Source organism: Hippoglossus hippoglossus, chromosome 23, assembly GCF_009819705.1.
Source record: "Hippoglossus hippoglossus isolate fHipHip1 chromosome 23, fHipHip1.pri, whole genome shotgun sequence".
In the NCBI taxonomy this organism is placed as follows: domain Eukaryota; kingdom Metazoa; phylum Chordata; class Actinopteri; order Pleuronectiformes; family Pleuronectidae; genus Hippoglossus; species Hippoglossus hippoglossus.
In genome coordinates, this window is record NC_047173.1 from 9546761 (window position 1) to 9566098 (window position 19338).

Here is a 19338-nt window from a genome sequence, read left to right on the forward strand (position 1 = left end):
CTGCATCTTAACTTAAATACGCCCAGAGTCTTAGCGGTCGGTTCGCATCGCTGAAATTGAATTCCTATACGAAGAATATTGACGTAACCAATTCTTCAACCGATTATTGATTCTGTACTTGTTGTTGCCTCCCCCGAGCACTGTAGCAGTTGGGATCACAATTATCTCAGACGTCTGCACATGTTGTCTGGGTAGAAAACCATAACTGACTAATTGGTCATTCTTCAGTGTTCAGACTTGGACCGATGCCTCTGGCACCACCCAGAAAACCGAAGCAGAAACTCGCACAGTGCGATGTTACAGTTCACGACCGCAGACTACGAACGGATGAGGTTGCACTCGACACTAAATCTGCAAAAATGCACCCGAGTCTGGCAAAAACAGGACACGGATGGTTAAATATTTTGGTTCCTCTCATTGTTCAGTCACATCTTGTATATTTAGAAATAAGGAAATCTCACACTAGTTGAGAGTATTTGCGTCTTGCATGAATATTGTGTAAATATGTCTATTTTACCATTGTTATCATTCTTTAGTTCATATTTTAACCCTTTAATATAAAGTGAAAATTGTATTTTCAACTGTCATTAGCTATAGATACAAACCCTGCAGTATATAGATTGAACAGGACCTAGCTTGATGCTAAACAAAGAGAATAAAGCCGCATGTTTCACAGCTTCTGATCTTGACAGTAGCCACAAGCCAGACTTTGTAATGCAGATGCTTCATCGCTTCAACAGTGTCTTGTTTTTTTTTACCCCTGTCAGAATATCACAGTATTCTAAACTGTGCGACATGTTTACGGAGGAGAAGAATAAGTACGTCAAGCTGAAGCAGTTCGCCTCGCAGTCGTTCACAGAGCTGACGGAGCAGCTCAGGGTCCTGGAGAACGAGACGGAGATCCAGCACACCATCGTCGTCAACAAGGACAGGTGCGTGCACGTGCATGTTTCCTCGAGGGAGTGAAAAAACATCACGTACGCAGAAAATAAGAAACACATCCATAAAATCTTGAAACAAAAGCTGCGTCTCTAAATGTTATTATCTCTTATTTATTTTACAAGTGCATTTGTGATCACTGAAGCTTTGCTTGTCTGCATTTACGTCTCCATCCCAGATTCCTCACAAAGGCTCGTATGAAGCTCTCCAACTGCTCCAAAATGAGGGACAAGCTGCGCAATGACATCTCCAAGGTCCAGACAGACACACACACACACACAGACAGAGATATGATCAGTCAGCACACACTGACGGGAAGCTGGCTGTGCCTCTTCTGCGCCATAAGCCAGTATCACAAATTTAGCAGTTTATATAAACAGATTAAATATATCACAGAGGGTGATATGATTCACGGAGCCCAGAGCTCAACAGACTCAGGCTGTGGTTGAGTTGTTTTGACTGGGTTCCCAATTTCCAACCGAGGCCTGAAACCTTGTTTTCCACCACCACACACCCAGCTTCCTCTGTGTTTGTGAACTTTTCGTGTCACTTACAGTGGAATTCCTTGTTTAGCTTCATCAAGGGGAAGCATTTCATTGTAGTTAAAACCATAAACGTGCATCAGAACGTTTTTATACCTAATTTCCTCCAGGTTGCATGGAAGCACCATCAGATCAGTCAGGATGGTGACGACCACAAACTCGAGCTGGCGAAACTCACCCAAATGATCAACCTCCAGGAGCAGGCACTTCTGGAGATCAACAAGAACCATGAGACGGCTGTGCAGTGTCGCAATTTTCTGTAGGTTACAAATTCGACAATCTCACAGTTTTACTTTTATGAGGATCAAATAATAATGTTTGTGCCTCGGTGTGTGTGTCTGTTTGTCACGTCCAGTGGCATCCAGCTGCTGGAGCACGAGGAGGTGTTGTTCAACTACCGCGAGAAGGTGAACGTCCAAGAGGCGGCCGTCGGTAAGGGCAACGTGGCGCTGGAGACGTTGGAGAGGGAAATGAAAGATCTGCAGTCGGCCATTAGCGAGGAGAGGAGACAGATTGAGCTGAAGGAGAAGGAGGTTCCCCTGAAGAGAAAGCTGGACGGAGAGATTGCCGTGTTGCAGATAGAGGTCAGAAAAGATCAAGAACAACAGGGGGGGGGGGGATATTTGTGTAACTGTATCTCAAGAAGTGACGAAAAATGGCCGCCTCACGTTTCAGAAAAACAGCTCCGGTTGAAAAAAAGACATTTTGGTTCACAGCGGTTACACAAACACAGATTCTGAATGCACATTTGGAGATTTCTGTACACATTTACAAATCTGAATATGAACACACGGACTGGATTACAGCTACACAACTCTCCACACACACAAACAATATTGCTAAAATATTGGCCCTATAAAGAACATTGACAAAAAATAAGCAACAAAAGAAGTCATCCCACCTAACATTTAGAGCCGCAAGCTAGAAAAAGCGTAGGTGGACGGATGAGGATGGGTAATTCATTTACATTTTTTAACTGAAATCGTTCATTAAAAATTATATTATAAGTAAAGTATATTATATAATAAACAGTGATGACAGTGACAGGCTCCCAACACCCACTTTCCCTTTGTCTATCGATGAAAACACTCTTTCTGAATACATACACTTTGCTTGATGTACCTTTGCTAAGGCAGCCCCCCCAATTTTGGCAGATTGGACCTATAATAAACTGCTGTCCACATTTCCCAAATGTCCAATCTTAGCATCCCGTCTGCAATCTGTTTGACGTGTCAATTAAATAGAATTTTCCCGATGTGATCAGATTATAACATTTTCCCTGAAATGGCAGATGTGTGTATCGGCAAAGTTGTCCTTGGAATCTTGAGAGAAATTATCCAACAGTGCTTCAGGCAAATGTCCAGGCAGTTTATATGAAGTCAGGAGAATCCTCATAGGATCTCAGGAAGCAGAGGATTGTGTGTACTTGTGAGTTGTATGTATCTGGGGCTTATCTTAGCTAAGATCTCCAAAAAGAACAGTTGACTACAAGCTCTTAGATTCATGCAAATACTTTTTAAAGCTTCATCTCATAAACAAACTCTTGAAAAAACTTTCTTTAATCTCGTGATTCTCAAAATATTGAATTTATACACTTTTCCTTTACTCTGTAAACTGAATTTGATATTTATTAAAGGGGTCAGTTTCTCAGCCTGGCTTTTCTGAGCCGATCCCCTCCCTTCGTGTTGCTGAGGTGAACCGAGTGAGGTCGAACAAACTCAGAACTTTCAACAGAAAGATAGAGACCGATGTTTTCTGTCCCTGACGAACTCATGCAGAGGGAACATGAGAAAGAGGGAAAAACCTCAAACAAGCGCACGCTGCACACGTTTCGCCGAAAACAGATTCAGACTCATGAATAAATAACACAAAAACACAAACATGTTCAAGCGAACTCTGCGTTGCAAAGAGAATGACAGACATAGAAGGAGAGAGAGATTCAAGAGAGGCACACACACACACTCAAAGTTTTTCCCGCCAGCGGCGGTGTCGAGGGACTGGGTGTGTGTTGCTGCTCTGGATCAGAGCGATCAGAGCGATCAGAGCTTTTCACTCGCTGCTGGTCCAGACTTTTCTCATATGAGTCTTGTGCTCTGTTGGATGAACGCAGTGTTGGAACATACTTCACCATGTGCTGCTCTTCTGAATAACGCCCCTGTCCCTTTTCTCCATCTGTTTACTCCTTCTGCTGTTTATCATTTGCAACAACGACGGCCTGTTGATGCCATTTCTATTCTTCTTCTTGGTTCTTTCTCTCATCATTAGCTCTAAACCCTGTTTTGTCCTCATCTTCTTCTGACCATTCCTTCTTTCATTGTTCCCCTCAAGGCATTCTCAAGGTTTTTGTTTCCTTCGGTGTAACTTTATCTACCCATCCCTCCTTCCAGTACATTTTCTCCTGGCTGTAATCCTTTTGACTTCTTTCCTGTCGACTGACCTCGTATTTGGCAGTACATGCAGTAGATTCATTTCTTATTTTCATTAGTTTGTTCACCACTTTGGTCCAAAACTGAAATATATCTCAGCAACTATTGGTTGGATAGCCACAATTCAGACACAATCCAGTGTGGTCCCCAGAGGATGACCAGTGGCTTTTCATGCAGCACCATCAGCAGGTCACGGTTTCCACTTATCCAGTGAAATATCTCCATGTCTCCTCTGGCTTCACATTTTGTCCCGACATTCTTTGTTCTCAGAGGATGTATCATAATGACTTTGATCCCCTGATATTTCTTCTAATGCCACCATGAGTTTGGGTTAAAACTAACACTCCTATGGGTGCAAGTGTATTTGCTATTTAAGCAACATGCCTGCTGGACGGAAAAATTACATCACTTTACTCAGGGTGTACGATTGGGCCATTAGTCTTGTTTGAAAACACATGATGCAAGATCTGGAACTTTCGAATGATTAACCACTTCCACCCCTTTTATAAGTGTATTAGTCCATTTATCTTTTCTCCCATTCTTCCATCCATCCATTCATTCCATATCTCTCCCTCTCCGCCGTGTGTAAATGGCAAATCATTTTCTAAATCGCCATTTTCCTCTCACAGCAATCGAGCTCCTCTCGGTACAGAAAGTGACTCACGGGGGTCTCTCCTACTGCAGGAGACTTGCCAGCTCGATCCATTCTCCCCGCGAATTCATTTTCTATGCGAATTCAATCTCCACGCAAACTGCCTCGCCGCTGATTTATCATATAGTGTGTATTTGTATTCATCTGTGAACAGTTTATCTGTTCATTGCAGAAGAATCCCCCCCCTCCTCCGTTTGATGGGATATTTTGACAAAGATAGATCGGGCCATCTGTGAGACTATTGAAGTTCAATATACTCTGAGGCTTTCATTTGCACTGAGGAATTTTAATTGCTGCAAAATAAACAGAGGTTGGTGTTGGATTCTGAATTTACTACTTGTTTATGAGCTGCTGGCTCGTCGTCATCGCACACACACACACACACAGGTACACACACACACACACACACACACACACACACACACACAGGTACACACACCGAGATCAGTCATGTTACAATAACACCCTCGCAGCTACAGCTGAATATTGTTGAACAGACTTTTAATGGCGAGCTCGACTTCAATATCACAAAGATACAGACAGAGATACAGTGTATTTATGGAGCGCTCACACAGTGTCAGTCATGGAGGGAGATTTATATCAGGGTGGGGCTGATGACATTCGGCTCTGTCCCTACAGTGGTGAGTCACATCGCTCGTCTGTCTGTCTCTTAAATCTTTGTCCTGACCTGTCTGGAACTTATTACCGTGGGGAAGTCCACCGTGAGCCGCGGCTTGATGGACAGCGGGAGGAAGAGAGAGTGTGTGTGTGCGTGTGTCTGCTGAATGTGAGAGAGGAGGTAGACGAAAAGCAAGATCATTTAAAGTCATTTAGCAACTGACTCACTCAAAACAAAGCCAACACTTGACTTGTGTTCTCTCCACTATAGTTTGACATTGACACCATCGTTAATCAGTTAACCAATCCCACGTGATTCCAATATTCTTATTTAGAATTCAAGTTAAAAACATGCATTTTAATGTCTAATTATAATCTACTCTTATATTTGAAAGCTTAACTGCAACTCCTGTGCACACATGTTCTCCTAATTAACCTCCCATAACCTGATTATGATTATTTTTGGGAAGTGCTATATAAATAAGGTCATTACTTATCATTATTACACTGTTAAATATGCAGTGGGCCATCTATTATGTGGCTTTTTAAAGCCGTCATGTTAACCACGGACTGAGCTGAGATTATGTAAATTGCATGCAAATTTTATTCTGCCCTGATGCTGTCATATATACAATGGTTTACACCATTCATGAGCCGGGAAAGCAGCTGCTCTTTGTGACTGTCAGATGAACAAAACAGAGACGCAGGCAGGCAGAGCAGGGACACTGACACAGAGACAGATGAATTCAAAGGGAAAAGACAAACCGCGCATATGAACTGAGGAAGGAGGAGGACGAGGATAAAAATGTTAAAAGTGAGGGCAACAAAGAGAGAGAGTGAGAGAGAAAAAAGACAGATTGAGGAGCGGAGAGGGGGAAGAGGAGATGGACGTGCTGTATATACATCCATCATGTGGGGTTTGAATGGCTTAGGGTGGGTACGATTGAAGGTGGAACAACGATCAATCAGATTCAAAAGTTAGAACTGGGCACACACTCATCTCCTGCGGATATTTGCAGATTTTGACGTTTGAAAAAGTTCATCTTCATTGAAAGCTTTGAGGTGTATAAAAATGCCTTTGATACAGTGAGGTTTGTTTTGACTGAATTGAACCATTCATCAATTATTACCTTTTTAACCCTCAAGGTTAAAGTCAAACTGAAATTAATTAATTTCAGCATTTGTTATGACTTGTGCACAGAATTTTAAATAGCAAAAAGAAGAAAATTATGTTTTACTAATGTTTGACAATACTCCATACCTTAGTTTTCTCTGTGGGGTGGAAACTACCAGAAAAGGTAGTCTCATCTGTGACTTGAGAACTTTCTCTCCTTGACTCAGTCAAAAGTCACAGCACGTTTCCTGCATTACAGTCTAATCATTTGTCATCAACACAACTGGACCCAAAACAGAGATACATCTCTGTCAATCTTGACTTTTCATCATGTTTTTTATATCATCAAATAACATATATATAAATAAACAAATAATAATTAGAACTTTGACAAACATCAGTGTAACAGGAACTTCCTGACAGAAACCAACTTTGAGAAAAATTTGACCTGTATTTCCAGTTTTCAGTTTTGTCCATGTCCCATCAACAAACATGGAGAAGGCGGGTCCCATGAACTATACTGCCGCCAACCACTTGGTGGCGATTGAGAATCTTTATTGGTCTATTGGTTAGCCTAGCTTGCTAACTTTCACTTCCGGAGTGGAAATGAACCTTTAACAACACAATAGGTTGTCGGGACATTAATGGAGCTTTGTAGGATAAAAAGAAGAAGGAAAGAAAATGCCTAGCCTCCACTACTATAGTGTGGTATCATATTTTGCAGTTGGGTGACCTTCATATTGGCTCCAGCCTCCCCGCGACCATCAAAGAATAAGCGGTATAGATAATTTGTTGCATAGGTGGATAGATGACCTTCATTTGTTCATTCAGCCTAAATTGGAAACATTTTTTCTGCGTTGTTTCCTAATTTTGATTTCGAAATCACCACCTTGCATTACGTTCTCACGCCATGGACAGGATCCTCTTCTCTGAGTCAAATTCTCTGTGAAAACCGCAGACAACCTTGATCCCAGTTGATCGGCTCCAATTCCTGCTTCTCAGCGTCTCCTGTCTCTCCAGTTCTGTCTTTCATGTCTGATTTTACATTCGATCTCTCATTCCTTTTTCTCACTCTGGGCTTCATGCTGTCTTCCCTTTGCTCCTCTCCACTTTATCTTCCTTAGTCTGTCAGTCTTTTGTCAGCCTCCGATCCGCTCTCATCTCCTCAGTCCATGAGCTCAGTGTTTCTGCCTCTCAAGTTCTTTTTAATGTCCTCCTGAGCCTCCGTGCTTTGAGCCTGACAAACACCTCGTTTAATCACATGGCAGCCCATACTATCAAGTTAAAAGTCCAGTCATGTGATGTTGAGCGAGCAGCATCTTTTTTTAACAGGCTCAACACTTTTAGTCCGTCTAATCAGACCCGCTGTCTGTTTGCGTAAGCGCGGCTTCATTAGTCTCGTCCATGGCGGGAGGGGAAACGGGATCCATCACTTTGTTCCACGCCGCTTCGGAGCCTGACACACACACTCTCGCATTAGATACAGCCACGTAAACACCCACAGGTGCGGAGACGTGCACACGCTGTATGGTTGAATGGCGGGAAGCTGCTGTTTCATAACGCAGGTCATGTCGGGTCAGACCGCCTGTGTGCAGCAGTTTTCCGCATGCTGTTTTTCTCCTGGACGCCCCCCCCCGCTTCCTCTCTCTTTACATTCTGCCGTCTAACCAATCACTTCCTCTTCACTGAAATTTGTTTCCCTCGCTGGACTCTATTAATATTTCCTCTGTCATTTGATTTGTGTTTTATTTCCTTCTTTCTATTTTCTGCTTACGTTCCTTTTACGGTCCCTGTCATGGCTCCTTGATCATCTCGGCTTCATATATTTTTATATATAGACCACCTTTATTTTGTTGTCATTGGGTCCAGTGGGCATTTGCATTCATGTCCCTGTTGAGATTCTGTCGCTGCTTTTAATTGCTCACTTCTATCAACACTCCCTGCACCTGACTTCTTATTTATCTTTGTCTCAGGATAATAGAATTCTTTTTTCATGAAATAGTCTGATGCCATGAAGCAGTGACTCCATTTAATCTTGATGGTGGTTAGATTATATGGATCATTATTCTGTTTTAGTTTAACTATAGTGCAGTGTCTGTTTGGAATGGGCTGTCCTGGGTTTATGCTCCGGAGCTACCTCAGAATTATGCCTTGTGATTAGTGAGTCCTCCTCAAACTGTTTTACAATGTACTGTCACTTTTAATTTATTGTGAGCTGGACGTTGTGTGCAGAGCTTTTTATAAACAGTCTATATTGTAGAGTGAAGTTAGAAAACTTTGTGTTCATCCTATCTGGTTTATCTGCACTGAAGATTTTACAATCAATGTTTTTCCTAAAATGAAATGGCCTACATGTAAGTTTGAATGATTCTCTTAACTGCTGTTATTTTTGACACATTACTATTCAACACAGATTTATTCAATTAATTAATCCCTTAATAGAAACTTAATTTTCCACATAGTACATTTTTTAAAGCCTTATTTCGCACTGTATGGAACCCACACAATAAACCGTATTCCGAGCTATTTATTGAAGCTACATGACCTGTTTACACAATGTTTTTTTGGCTGCACCCTTCTATCAGCTGGAAATAGTCTGTGTCTCATTTCCCCCCCGGAATTCCAGCCAACATAGTTGGTATTCCTAAAAAACTTTGTCCTCTAGAATCTCAATGAACTTAACCCAATGTTTCAACAATACCCGGGAAAAAAACACAAGTTTGTATGGACTGTTCTTCTGTGTTGACAATGATATAAAACACAGGAAATCAGAAGATAAATATCTGAAGCTTGAACCATTGTAAAGTTTGTCATTTGCTTGATAGATTTGAAGCAAAGCGCCCCTTGTGTTACTCAACAAAATGCATTGTGTACTTCAGGTCTAGGAAATATGCCGCAGAGCTGAATTGTTTTCTTAAATATTTTGAAACCGATATTGTTTTCATGTTACGAGCTTGTCACTGCCTTTTAATTAATGTCTAAGATGTTAAAGTCAGGTTTATATAAACTATTAATGAGTAAATCATGTCAGCTCCAGCATTTCAGTGTCAGCTCAAGGCGCTGTCCTCTCTCCTTCTGTCAACGTCATCTCTTGTCCTCCTGGCTGCATTTTTCTCTCTTCTCTCTTTTAACTTTCTGTGTTTTAAGTCGTGCATCCTCTCCTCCGCTGCTTTAAGGGCTGTCACAAAAAAAACACACAGCACCTTAGAGGAATCCTGTGGTGTTTTTAAAATTTGGTTTCTCTTATCGCACTTTGCCAGGGACTTGTTACCAAGCAGGGAGTATAGCTCCCATCTATAGGCACCACATTTAGCTGAGAAATGTCTTTTTTTGTGAAATCCCCAGTGAAATAAGTATCTTAAACGCCTGGAGGAGAAGACACTCGAAACACAGACAGAAGCAGAATAGTTGTAGATTTCCTGTTTTTATACTTTTATATTGTTTACTTATTCATTTGCGTGAAGTGTGTTGTCCTGGGGGAAATTAGTGCATTATCTTCATTAGTAGACAGCAATGACAGCGACTCAATGGGTACCATTTGTCCTAAATGAACAATTTATATATAGAGAAGAGAGAGAGTGATAAAATTACACATATATAGACAAAAATTGCACAAAAATTACTTTTCATCTTATTTACCTTTAACTAAATACTTGCTTTTAAATATACTTAAAGTATTACGAGTATAAGAGTGTTCATATGAGAGTAGCGAGCTCCACCACGTCAATCAGGAGGGAGACATAAAGGAAGTATTTCTGATTGAGCAATACTTCTCTCATTATTGATTGTTTTTTAGATTCCTAAAGGTAATGTGAAAAAGCTTTGTAGAAATGTGGGGCAGCGTACAGCTCACCTGGTGGAGCTGCCGCAGGCCGGGTTCGATTCCAGCCTGAGGCCCTTTGCTGCATGTCATCCCCCATTCTCTCTGCCCCTCTTTCACCACTAAACTCTCTCTGTCCGTCACATCGAATAAAGATCATAAAAGATATTTGTTGACATAAAATGTATAAAATGTAAATAAAATGTACTTGAGTACAGTGACGAAGTAAATGTACTTCTGCATCCATGGTATTATTGAGTACACTGTACTTCTATGTGTATTGACTTGAAGTCTGGTCTTTTACTTTGTCTCTAATTTCCTCCTTGTCTCAGCTTTCAGAAGCCAGGGACAAGACACTTGAATGTCTGAATCAAACTGTGGCTTACAAAGAATTAAAAGGCGACGACCCAACGACAAACGAACTGGTCAGGAAAATGGAGCAGGTACTGAACAACACTGCAAAGATCTTAAGTCTTTCATTCCAAAGGATTCATAGGATTCTGCAAGGCAATAGTCATTGTGTCTCTTTCTGTGTGCGTATTTAGCTCAAGGTGAATCTTGCCGAACGCGAGAGGCAGCTGCTGGAAAAAACTCTCCTCGTGGACCAGGTGACCCGTCTCTCGAAGCCGCTCAGCGAGCAGGATGAGAACTGCCGACAGGACCGAGTCTCGCTGGGGAAGAAGGTAGACGACAAGATCCACTCGCGCACAGACAGAGACAAAGCTTTTAATGCTGCACAGACACAAACAAACACAAGCTCCGACACCGATTAACACACTTGTTATATCATTCACCTGTTTATGCACAGTCTAGGGTTTTACCTCTCTCTCTCTCTCTCTCTCTCTCTCTCTCTCTCTCTCTCTCTCTCTCTCTCTCTCTCAAACACACTTGCACATTGTGTGAGGAGCATGTGCGACCCATGTGAGGAGCATGCAGAGCCAGTGTTTAGTTCACCGAGCATTACAACTTCCTCCACTTGCCTCTCTCTCTCTCTCTCTCTCTCTCTCTCTCTCTCTCTCTCTCTCTCTTGCACAAACTATGAAAAGCCTGTGGAACAAGGTTTATTCCATGTAACAGCCTGTGGAAGCATTTCAGGGCAAATCTACCTCAACAGTTGTGTAACAAAAACAAAAGCCAGTTTACAGGGGGAGTATCTAAACGAATCAATATGAGATTCCCCTAATGAGTGTGTGTGTGTGTGTGTGTGTGTGTGTGTGTGTGTGTGTGTGTGTGTGTGTGTGTGTGTGTGTGTGTGTGTGTGTGTGTGTGCGTGTGTGCGTGTGTTTTCGACCTCCAGCTGAACGAGATCCGAGCCCAAATAATCGAAGCCACCCACCGACTGATGGCCGTTTCTGCCGAACTTTCCATGAAGCAAGCTGCTGCTTTGTCTCAACAGCAAGAGATCAAAGAGAGAGAGCTCCAGGTCAGAGGTCACACACACACACACACTCGCAGCACAACAACAACGTGTCTCTGTGTGCAAACTGTGATCTCAGTTGCACATTCTCCTCTCGGTTCTTTCTGTCACTCTCCACTGACGGCAACTTTAGACAAGATGAGTTTTCACTGTGTCACATGTTTCACCTCAAACCTGCTTATTTTGCTTATTTCCTCTGAAAAATAAATCTTGAGGCAAACAGACAGAGAAATGATCCCTTCATTCTTAAATGAAAATGAAGAAAACAAAGAAACTGAACAGGAACAAATAAACGAATACGAGGTGACGGAGAAAGTTGAATTCAGACACGAGAGATGATTATTCCCAATTTTAGACGGTGTTGGGTCAATGTTTGTTTTCAGCATTGGAGAAGACAGTACAGGAATGTTGAGTTCATACAGCTCTCTGTGAACACAGCTTGTTTCTTTCCTAACATGTTCACAGAATGCAGGGAAAGTATTAAAGCCATCAGCTAAAAGAATTATGTAAGCAACACATTTTGAAAGTGTGACGCTGGTTTGGGCAGAAAGTCTCACAACTTTCTGTCTCAATAAAAAATTTAACTAGTAAAAAAAAAAGGGAGGATTCCCCACGTGCCTTGTAAATGTTTCAGGAGCCGCGTATTAATAACCTGGAGAGTCCCGGCAGCTGATGTGCAGCCGCCGCAGACGCCGATGTAGAAAATGCAGAGGCATAACTATCGTCCAAATTCTGACACTAATTCGACCATCTGCTTTTTCGGGCGCAGTTAGACCCGAGTCGAGCCAGGAGAGTGCAGGGTGGACGGAGTGATGGGAATACAAAGTGAACGTCTCTCAATTTTTCCAGATGGACAGGTGCCAGCGGCAGCAGGAGCAGGGCCTGCCACCGTGCCCTGAGATGGAGGAGGAGTGGAGGAGGATGCTCCGGAACAAGAGGAGGCGGCAGAGGGACAAAGAGGAGCGAGAGAAGGTAAAGAATCGCACACAAAGATCCGCCGTCAGGAGGCCATTAAAGCACCGAGGGGCGAGAGTAGAAGACACAGTGACCAAGAGAAAAGAAAGAGCGCAGGGACACGAGAATCGATTCGGATTCTGAGGAACAAAAGTGTCGCTGTACTCCTGAACACACACAGACTGAGAGAAGGGAGTAAAAACTATTAACACCCACAAGAGACCAGACAGGAACTGAAGTCTGCACATCACAGGGACATGAAGGGCAGACGCGCTGACAAACAGAAGTGGAAGCTGTCCTCACAAGAGCAGCACAAACACAGGGATCAGTGGCGTCTGAGTCCAGCTGTCTGCAGCTTGTCTGCGGTTACACTCATCGCTACTTTCTCACCCGATTCGTCCCCGCGTTTAGCCGCCGGCTCAGAAACCACCGCAGCAGAACCGCATTCACATCTGCGGCCTGCATTTTCTTTTTACACTTATTATTTATCCTACATTTTAAGTTTTCTCTGAAGAGGAACATGTTTTTGTACTTATTGTTTGTTTTTTTCCTGCCATTATTGCTTGTTTTTCTGTGCACTCTTCAGATCACATGCCAGCAGATTAACTGTTCATACGCATGAGGGGAATCTCCATCTCTTTGAAGCCTCTGTGACATTTCGGCTCAGTCCGTTTCCATGATGTAGTCAAATGAAAGTCAAAGGGAGAAGTGCCGCCCTGTCCACACTAACGTGGATATGACTCTCTCTCTCGTCCACATGCAAACGATGTTTTAAGTCGCCACAACAGAGATTTTAACAAAATTCTTTCGAAAGTGCAGATTTAAAAACTCTAGGTCTAATTACAAGTTAGCAGCTAAATTTAGCATCACTGCACCACCGACATTCACAGATGTCTGTCTCGCCAAATCGGACTTGGACCACAGCATTCGTTACTGGTAGTTGACGGATCTTTGATGTAGATTTTATCGCCCCCTACTGGCCTGACCTGCTTTTTGAGCATTTTTTCCCTAGAGATATTTTGTAAAAAGAATATTGACGCTTGTGGACGGAGATATTTTAAAAACAGAGCTAAAATATTCCTGAAAAGAATATTTACAAATTGACCCATCAGCCTCATTGGGTTCAACCACTGTCAGTTTTCTACCATATAATTCAAGTATAGTTCGACTACTGGTCTTGATTTTATTCATATATTTTACAACCTTAGTCCTTGAACTAAAATATAACTTAATTCATCCTGTTGTGTTCCAGTCTCCTGCGTCTCGTCACCTGTCAGTGAGATAAATGAATATATGCAGCGACAGTGTCTTGATGGTATAAAGTGCCGTGTCTCTCCGTGATCTCTCTAATATGTATTTTCATTGATGGGCGTTAATATGAAAAAGAAAGATTCATGGATCAAATTTTAAACAGCCTTGAGATCCTGAGCGCAACTGTTCAGCGATGCCCTTGCACTTGTCTTTAGATGTTTAGAAAAGTTGTGGGAAGTAATTATTCCATTTGTGTGATTAAAATTCAGGGAAATTGAATTTTAACTATTTAGCTGAAGGTCGAGAGGACTTGCATCAAATATTAAAACTGCCTGTGGTGTGTGTGTGCGTGCGTGTGTGTGTGTGTGTGTGTGTGTGCAGCTGGCTCAAGAAGAAGAGTGGAACCAGTTGCCAAATGGAGAGTTCACCACGGCTGAGAGCCGTCCCAACGCGTACATCCCCGAGACCGACTCGCTCCCTCTGCCCAAACCCTACGGAGCCCAGGCGCCGTTCAAACCCTCGCAGCCAGGAGCCAACATGAGACACATCCGTAAACCAACGCTCAAACCCATCGAGATGTAAGAAACAACATGTGCACCTCAAGGAATGTATGCGTACACATCATGGCTGCACTCATTTCATTAAAGTGTCCCTGAGAGATATTTCATTTTTACTTATCAGGGGAAATTAAGAAATTGAGAATTTAATGTTTTAAATATATTTTCTACTGCATTTGGCAAATCAATAAATGTGTGTCTGCACCTCCCTGCTCCTCGTGTGTGTTTTCACCCTAAACCCACCACTGCTGTTTTCTCTTGTTTGTGTACTTGTCGACTGCATCTGGTTGTAATTTAGTTCCCTTTTTGTTTTTTTTATTACATTTCCTGGTAAGAGTTAACTGCAGTCTGCTAACAGTAACAACAAGTCTAGTGAAAAACAGGAAACGTGGGAGATTGAATTGTCTCACTACCTTTCTTCTTCATTCCACATGTTTCTGCGTGTTCCTTGTTGTCTCTCGCTCTTGTAATCTTGCGGCCGATGAATAAACGGCAGCGTGTCTAAGCTCTTAATGTCTGGGACCATGAATGTAAATATGGAGAGGAACACAAGGCTATAAAGAGCATGGAGAATGACAAAGAGAGCGGAGAATTTAAATGAAGAGGAACGGGAGACGACAGCTGAAGAAAAAGGGAGTCGTGGTGGAAAACGGATGAAAGTGAAGTTGTAAACGGGGTGGAGAGTTCAGAGTGAAGACAGAAAAGTCTCACAGGGGATCACAGCTTGTGAGCATGTGTGTGTGTTTGACACTGACGTTATGCACCGTGGCTGATTCTGAAGTTAACGGTTTGAATAGTTGAAATAATTAGCTCAAGCTTAATGGATGAGCAGTTTGAGTTATGCACAAAAAGAAATGGATAAATCATTGAAAGAAAATTAAGATGAATTGACGCCTAAAAGGAAAATATTAACAGTTGAATAGTTCATCTAACGGGTAGCTAGCTAAATGTTTGAAGCAGTTCGTTAGCTCCTGAAAAAGTAATGAATAAAACCATAGACAAGATGGACGACATGACAGCTCCCCAAAAGTAAAGCCAAAAAGTCTCTTTCACCGCCTGGTGGCTGGCTGCAGTATAGGTCATAAAACTGGTCTCCTCCATGTTAGTGGATGGGACATGGACCATACTAAAGAAATCAAAATTCATGTAAATATATTTTTCTCATAGTTGATGTCCTTTATCACACTGATGTCCAAGTGCTCATTTTTTAGTAAGTTTGTTATTATTTACTTTTTTGATACAGCTGCAGAACTGACTTGTGATTGGTCAAGCACGTGTATCGGATCCAACCCCCAATCCCTATCCCTCATAAAGTTTTTACCGCCCACGCAGACAGCCAGACCTCACAGCTTCAGCTGCAGTCGTGTGTTTACGATGCAGTGCTCGAACTTCTCTGTCACTCTAAAGTCAGTGGACCTGTCACTCAGATTCTGAGCGACCCTCATGCATGTGCATGTGCACGCCTGCTGCCGCCATGGTTAATTCTGTGAGAAACACTGCAAAGAAAGAGACAGAAGAAAACCTGGATTCACTATTTATTCGTATTCGCTCCAAAATGTAAATCAGTTCAATTTTGTTTTATTAATCCTGCTAACTAACAAGTGTTAAAACAACAAACCGCAGCTTTAGCGGAGGTAACTATTAGCGATACTTAAGAGTAATGATTTAACAGTTGAATAAACACTTGACAGTGATGGTGAAGGAGTTCTTAAGCTCATCTGACAGAGATGAGGGGGATGAGTCAGACAGAAACATTAGGAAACCATCAGTTTGCACCATGTTGTGCCAGGTTTTACGATTCGCAGTGTTTGGGTCAACTTCCCAGAGAGTTTTCGAGAAGGCGGCGGCTTTGACTTCTATCTGATTTTCCAGCCAACCTTGTCCACCCAGCGGCGTGATGTGTGTGTGATGATCCATGGCAGGCTGATGGTGAGAGCTGTCAGATTAATTTAGCCCCCTGATTGTGCTTATTAGCCGGCTGCATAACACCGGCTGCATACCAAAGAGGCGGAGGAGGCGATGGAGCGCAGAACGAGCGATTAGGAGGAATTCCCTTAAAGACAAATGATGTGAAGTGAAGGGGGTGTCGCTCAAGGTGGATACTGTGAGCGTGTTCAAAAGAACGATGGGTGTGTTCCTCCCTAAATGTGACTCGTGTGTGTGTGTGTGTGTGATGACTGGTGCTGAGATTATTTCCTGAGTTTAGTGTAAATCCGTCCAAAGCCCTCAAACTTCCAGATGAACATGACGGCTCACTTCCTGTTCGGCAGAGCTTTTCAGGCTACGAAATATTTGACTGCAAACTCACATCGTTTCCTAATGTTTCACTTCTTCGAGGTTCAAAGGAAATTCATCGGAAAAACAAAGTGAGCCGATCTGTTGCCATGTTTTTGGCAATAACAGAAAAAAACCTACAGAAAGCTTGGAGGAAAAAAAATCTATTTATTCACATTTCATCTTACAAAACTTTTCTTTTTGTGTAAACATAAGGAACATGAGGTCAAATTCCTCCCCCCCCCCCCCCCCCGAGAGGATTGTTATGTAATTTCTCAAATGAAAGCATGACATGAGATCTAAGTAATCTCTGGTATTTACTCGTGTGGGGGTGCAGGGTAACCACACACACACACACACCGAGAACACATCCCACACATGTACATTACCGCCGCAACCCGGGAATGTCTCCACTTACAGTTGGAGCTCCGTCGTGATTGACGGCACAAGTTTGCGCAATAGGAACCAGATGTTTGAGCGCGTGTGTGTGTGTGGTGAGTGAATGATGTAAACGTCTTTCGGCTGTTATTGCCTTCTTAACCGAATACTATTTTTGTTTGATTCCGTGGTTTGCAAATCATTTTCTGGTTGATTTAGCATTGTGATGTCGTCATAGAGCAACATCAAGCTTGAGTTTGCTAACGTTAGCCACAGGTTGTATCGGACCATGTAGCACTTCCACATCCAAACGGCTCCGTGTTTTCAATCAAGCAAGAGCATGAATCATTTTAATGAACCTAACTTTTTATTTGTACGAGTAAGAACTTTATCCTCTAAAGGTAAAATAATCCCGTAAGATAAACTTCGTACAGTTGCTTGTGTACGAAATGCTGTATTTTGTTAAAAAACATTTATATTTAACTAATTTATAGCAATTTTTACAAAGAAAGTGTTTATTCTTCTTTTAAAGTTAAAATGTCTATCTTAAAATCTGAATTTGGACGATCTTTGTTAGTGAAAGTTATGGTACAGTTGTTTTCTGAAAACTCTGAAGGTTTTGTTGTTAAACATCTCTCTCAAATAAGGTCTGTTGTACTGAACTGAAACATGGATATTAGCATCAGCATCAAACGTTTTAAACATACACGTAGCCCTTATCGTCCATATGACAGCCAGCGACAAAGTGTGAATGTCCCTAAATATCTCACACGTATACCCGGAAATTTAATGTTGTTATTTTTGGTTAAAGCATTAACACTTGAAAATCATTTACATTTGGTGTAAAGTAATAATCATCGTATTTGCCGTTAAGGCTCGATTGTACATTCAGTTCACGATATCAAAGTAACACGACGACTAAATCTCACTTTTTTTCCTGTAGAGAATCTGTTTAACTCAGATTTAATGCAACGTATCAAGGCACCGGGGCCACAGAGCTTTTGTCGGTGTGCAATCAAGTTGATTGGCTGCGGCGACGTTAGAGGAAACACAGGAGGATAAACAAGTGCGTTTGATTTATAAACGCTGAGCGCAGGATTTGACATTGATGTCCATAAATTGAGTGCGACACGGTGGAGAAGTGTGCGACTCACTGGAGAGAACAGTCGCTGCCACAGATATCGAGTTCGTATAAATAGCTGCCAGCGTTTTTTTGTTTTTGAATGAATATTTCAACCGAAGATTTCACTGTGTTCCCTTGTGTTTTAATTTTTTTGGTCCTGTTCATACTGTCCCTCACACACCACCAGGACTATTTATTTCATCCTCCATTTCCCCCCCCCCCCTCCATCCATCTATCCCTCCGCTCCGCCCTAATTTGTCATCAACCAGCCCGAGCTTGTTTACGAGCGCTCTGCCTTTCAATCTCTCCGTTCATCCTTCACTCCTGGCCCTCCACCATCCACCCATCTGTTACTTGTCCTCGAGGCCCAGTCGATGATGACTGTGCTCTCGAACGCATTTTCCCCCTCATCTGTTTCTCCCAAGATCCATCCATCCATCCGCTGTCCCCCTCCCCCCGCCCCCTCCCTCCCTCCCTCCCTCCCTCCTCCGCCTTCTTCACTTTTCCTCAAAGCCCATCAGTATCAGAGTCTGCTTCAGCGCCGTCTCCTCCACGAAGCTGGCGTCCACGTTCTCCTGCTCCTCGAACGGGTTCAGAGCTGGAACACGGGACGAGGAGGAGATTGGAGCTTATTATAGAGGCTACAGCAGCAGATGTAAACACACACAGAATACACACACTCAGTCTTAATCCTCCGGAGACGTCTGTATCCGCACCAGGAAGGATATACACACACACACACATACACTACCTTGTTCCTCTATATCCGAGAGTATTTTTGCCAGGTAGGTAAGAGGCAGAAACTCGGGTGTGAGACCGGGCTTATCTCTGCTGGTGAATGCAAATCCCTGAGGATGAAGGAGAAACACAAAAACACAAGCGTGGATTTCGTCATGTTTTCTGCACAGTCGAGACAAATCTGCAAACTTCATTTTCTTTTACTTCAACAAAGTTGGTCGCAGTTTTAACGTTTGAAGCTATAGTTAGCTTCATGCTATGTGAGCAGCAAGAGTCACTGTTTTTAAACCATAGACTGTAAATAAAGATGGACGACATGACGGCAAAGTGAAGCCAAAGCATCTTGATTTCCGGCTGTTAGCTGACTGTAGTTAAGGCCATTCATTTTGCCTCCTCCATGTTAGTGAGTAGGACATGGACTAAACTAAAAAGTCAAAGTAGACATCAAATAAATGAATAAATGACATTAATGTTTTTCCAGTAAGTTTGGTTTTAATTAGTTATTTGATGCAATAAAAATGGCGCCATGATTGAC

General features: G+C 42.4%; 2 protein-coding genes across 4 annotated transcripts in view; one reads left to right on the forward strand and one right to left on the reverse strand.

Annotated features, from left to right (window-relative positions):
* ccdc146 (coiled-coil domain containing 146) overlaps nt 1–14834 on the forward strand; it is a 45887-nt gene extending 31053 nt beyond the window's left edge. The window contains exons 15-23 of one of the 2 annotated variants that reach the window (XM_034578104.1): nt 768–932; nt 1118–1193; nt 1592–1740; nt 1837–2065; nt 10444–10554; nt 10657–10794; nt 11409–11534; nt 12378–12500; nt 14115–14834. In XM_034578104.1, the coding sequence (XP_034433995.1) occupies nt 768–932; nt 1118–1193; nt 1592–1740; nt 1837–2065; nt 10444–10554; nt 10657–10794; nt 11409–11534; nt 12378–12500; nt 14115–14315 (1318 nt within the window). In that variant the 3' untranslated portion in view covers nt 14316–14834. The remainder of the gene's footprint in view (nt 1–767; nt 933–1117; nt 1194–1591; nt 1741–1836; nt 2066–10443; nt 10555–10656; nt 10795–11408; nt 11535–12377; nt 12501–14114) is intronic. The other variant, XM_034578105.1, reaches the window with a different exon arrangement.
* A 2730-nt stretch (nt 14835–17564) lies between these two features.
* The window catches only part of gsap (gamma-secretase activating protein), a 29955-nt gene continuing 28181 nt past the window's right edge, over nt 17565–19338 (reverse strand). For both annotated transcript variants that reach the window (XM_034578106.1, XM_034578107.1), the window contains 2 exons: nt 18817–18913; nt 17565–18663 (listed from right to left, as the gene is read on the reverse strand). In XM_034578106.1, coding sequence (XP_034433997.1) covers nt 18563–18663; nt 18817–18913 — 198 coding nt within the window. In that variant the 3' untranslated portion in view covers nt 17565–18562. The remainder of the gene's footprint in view (nt 18664–18816; nt 18914–19338) is intronic.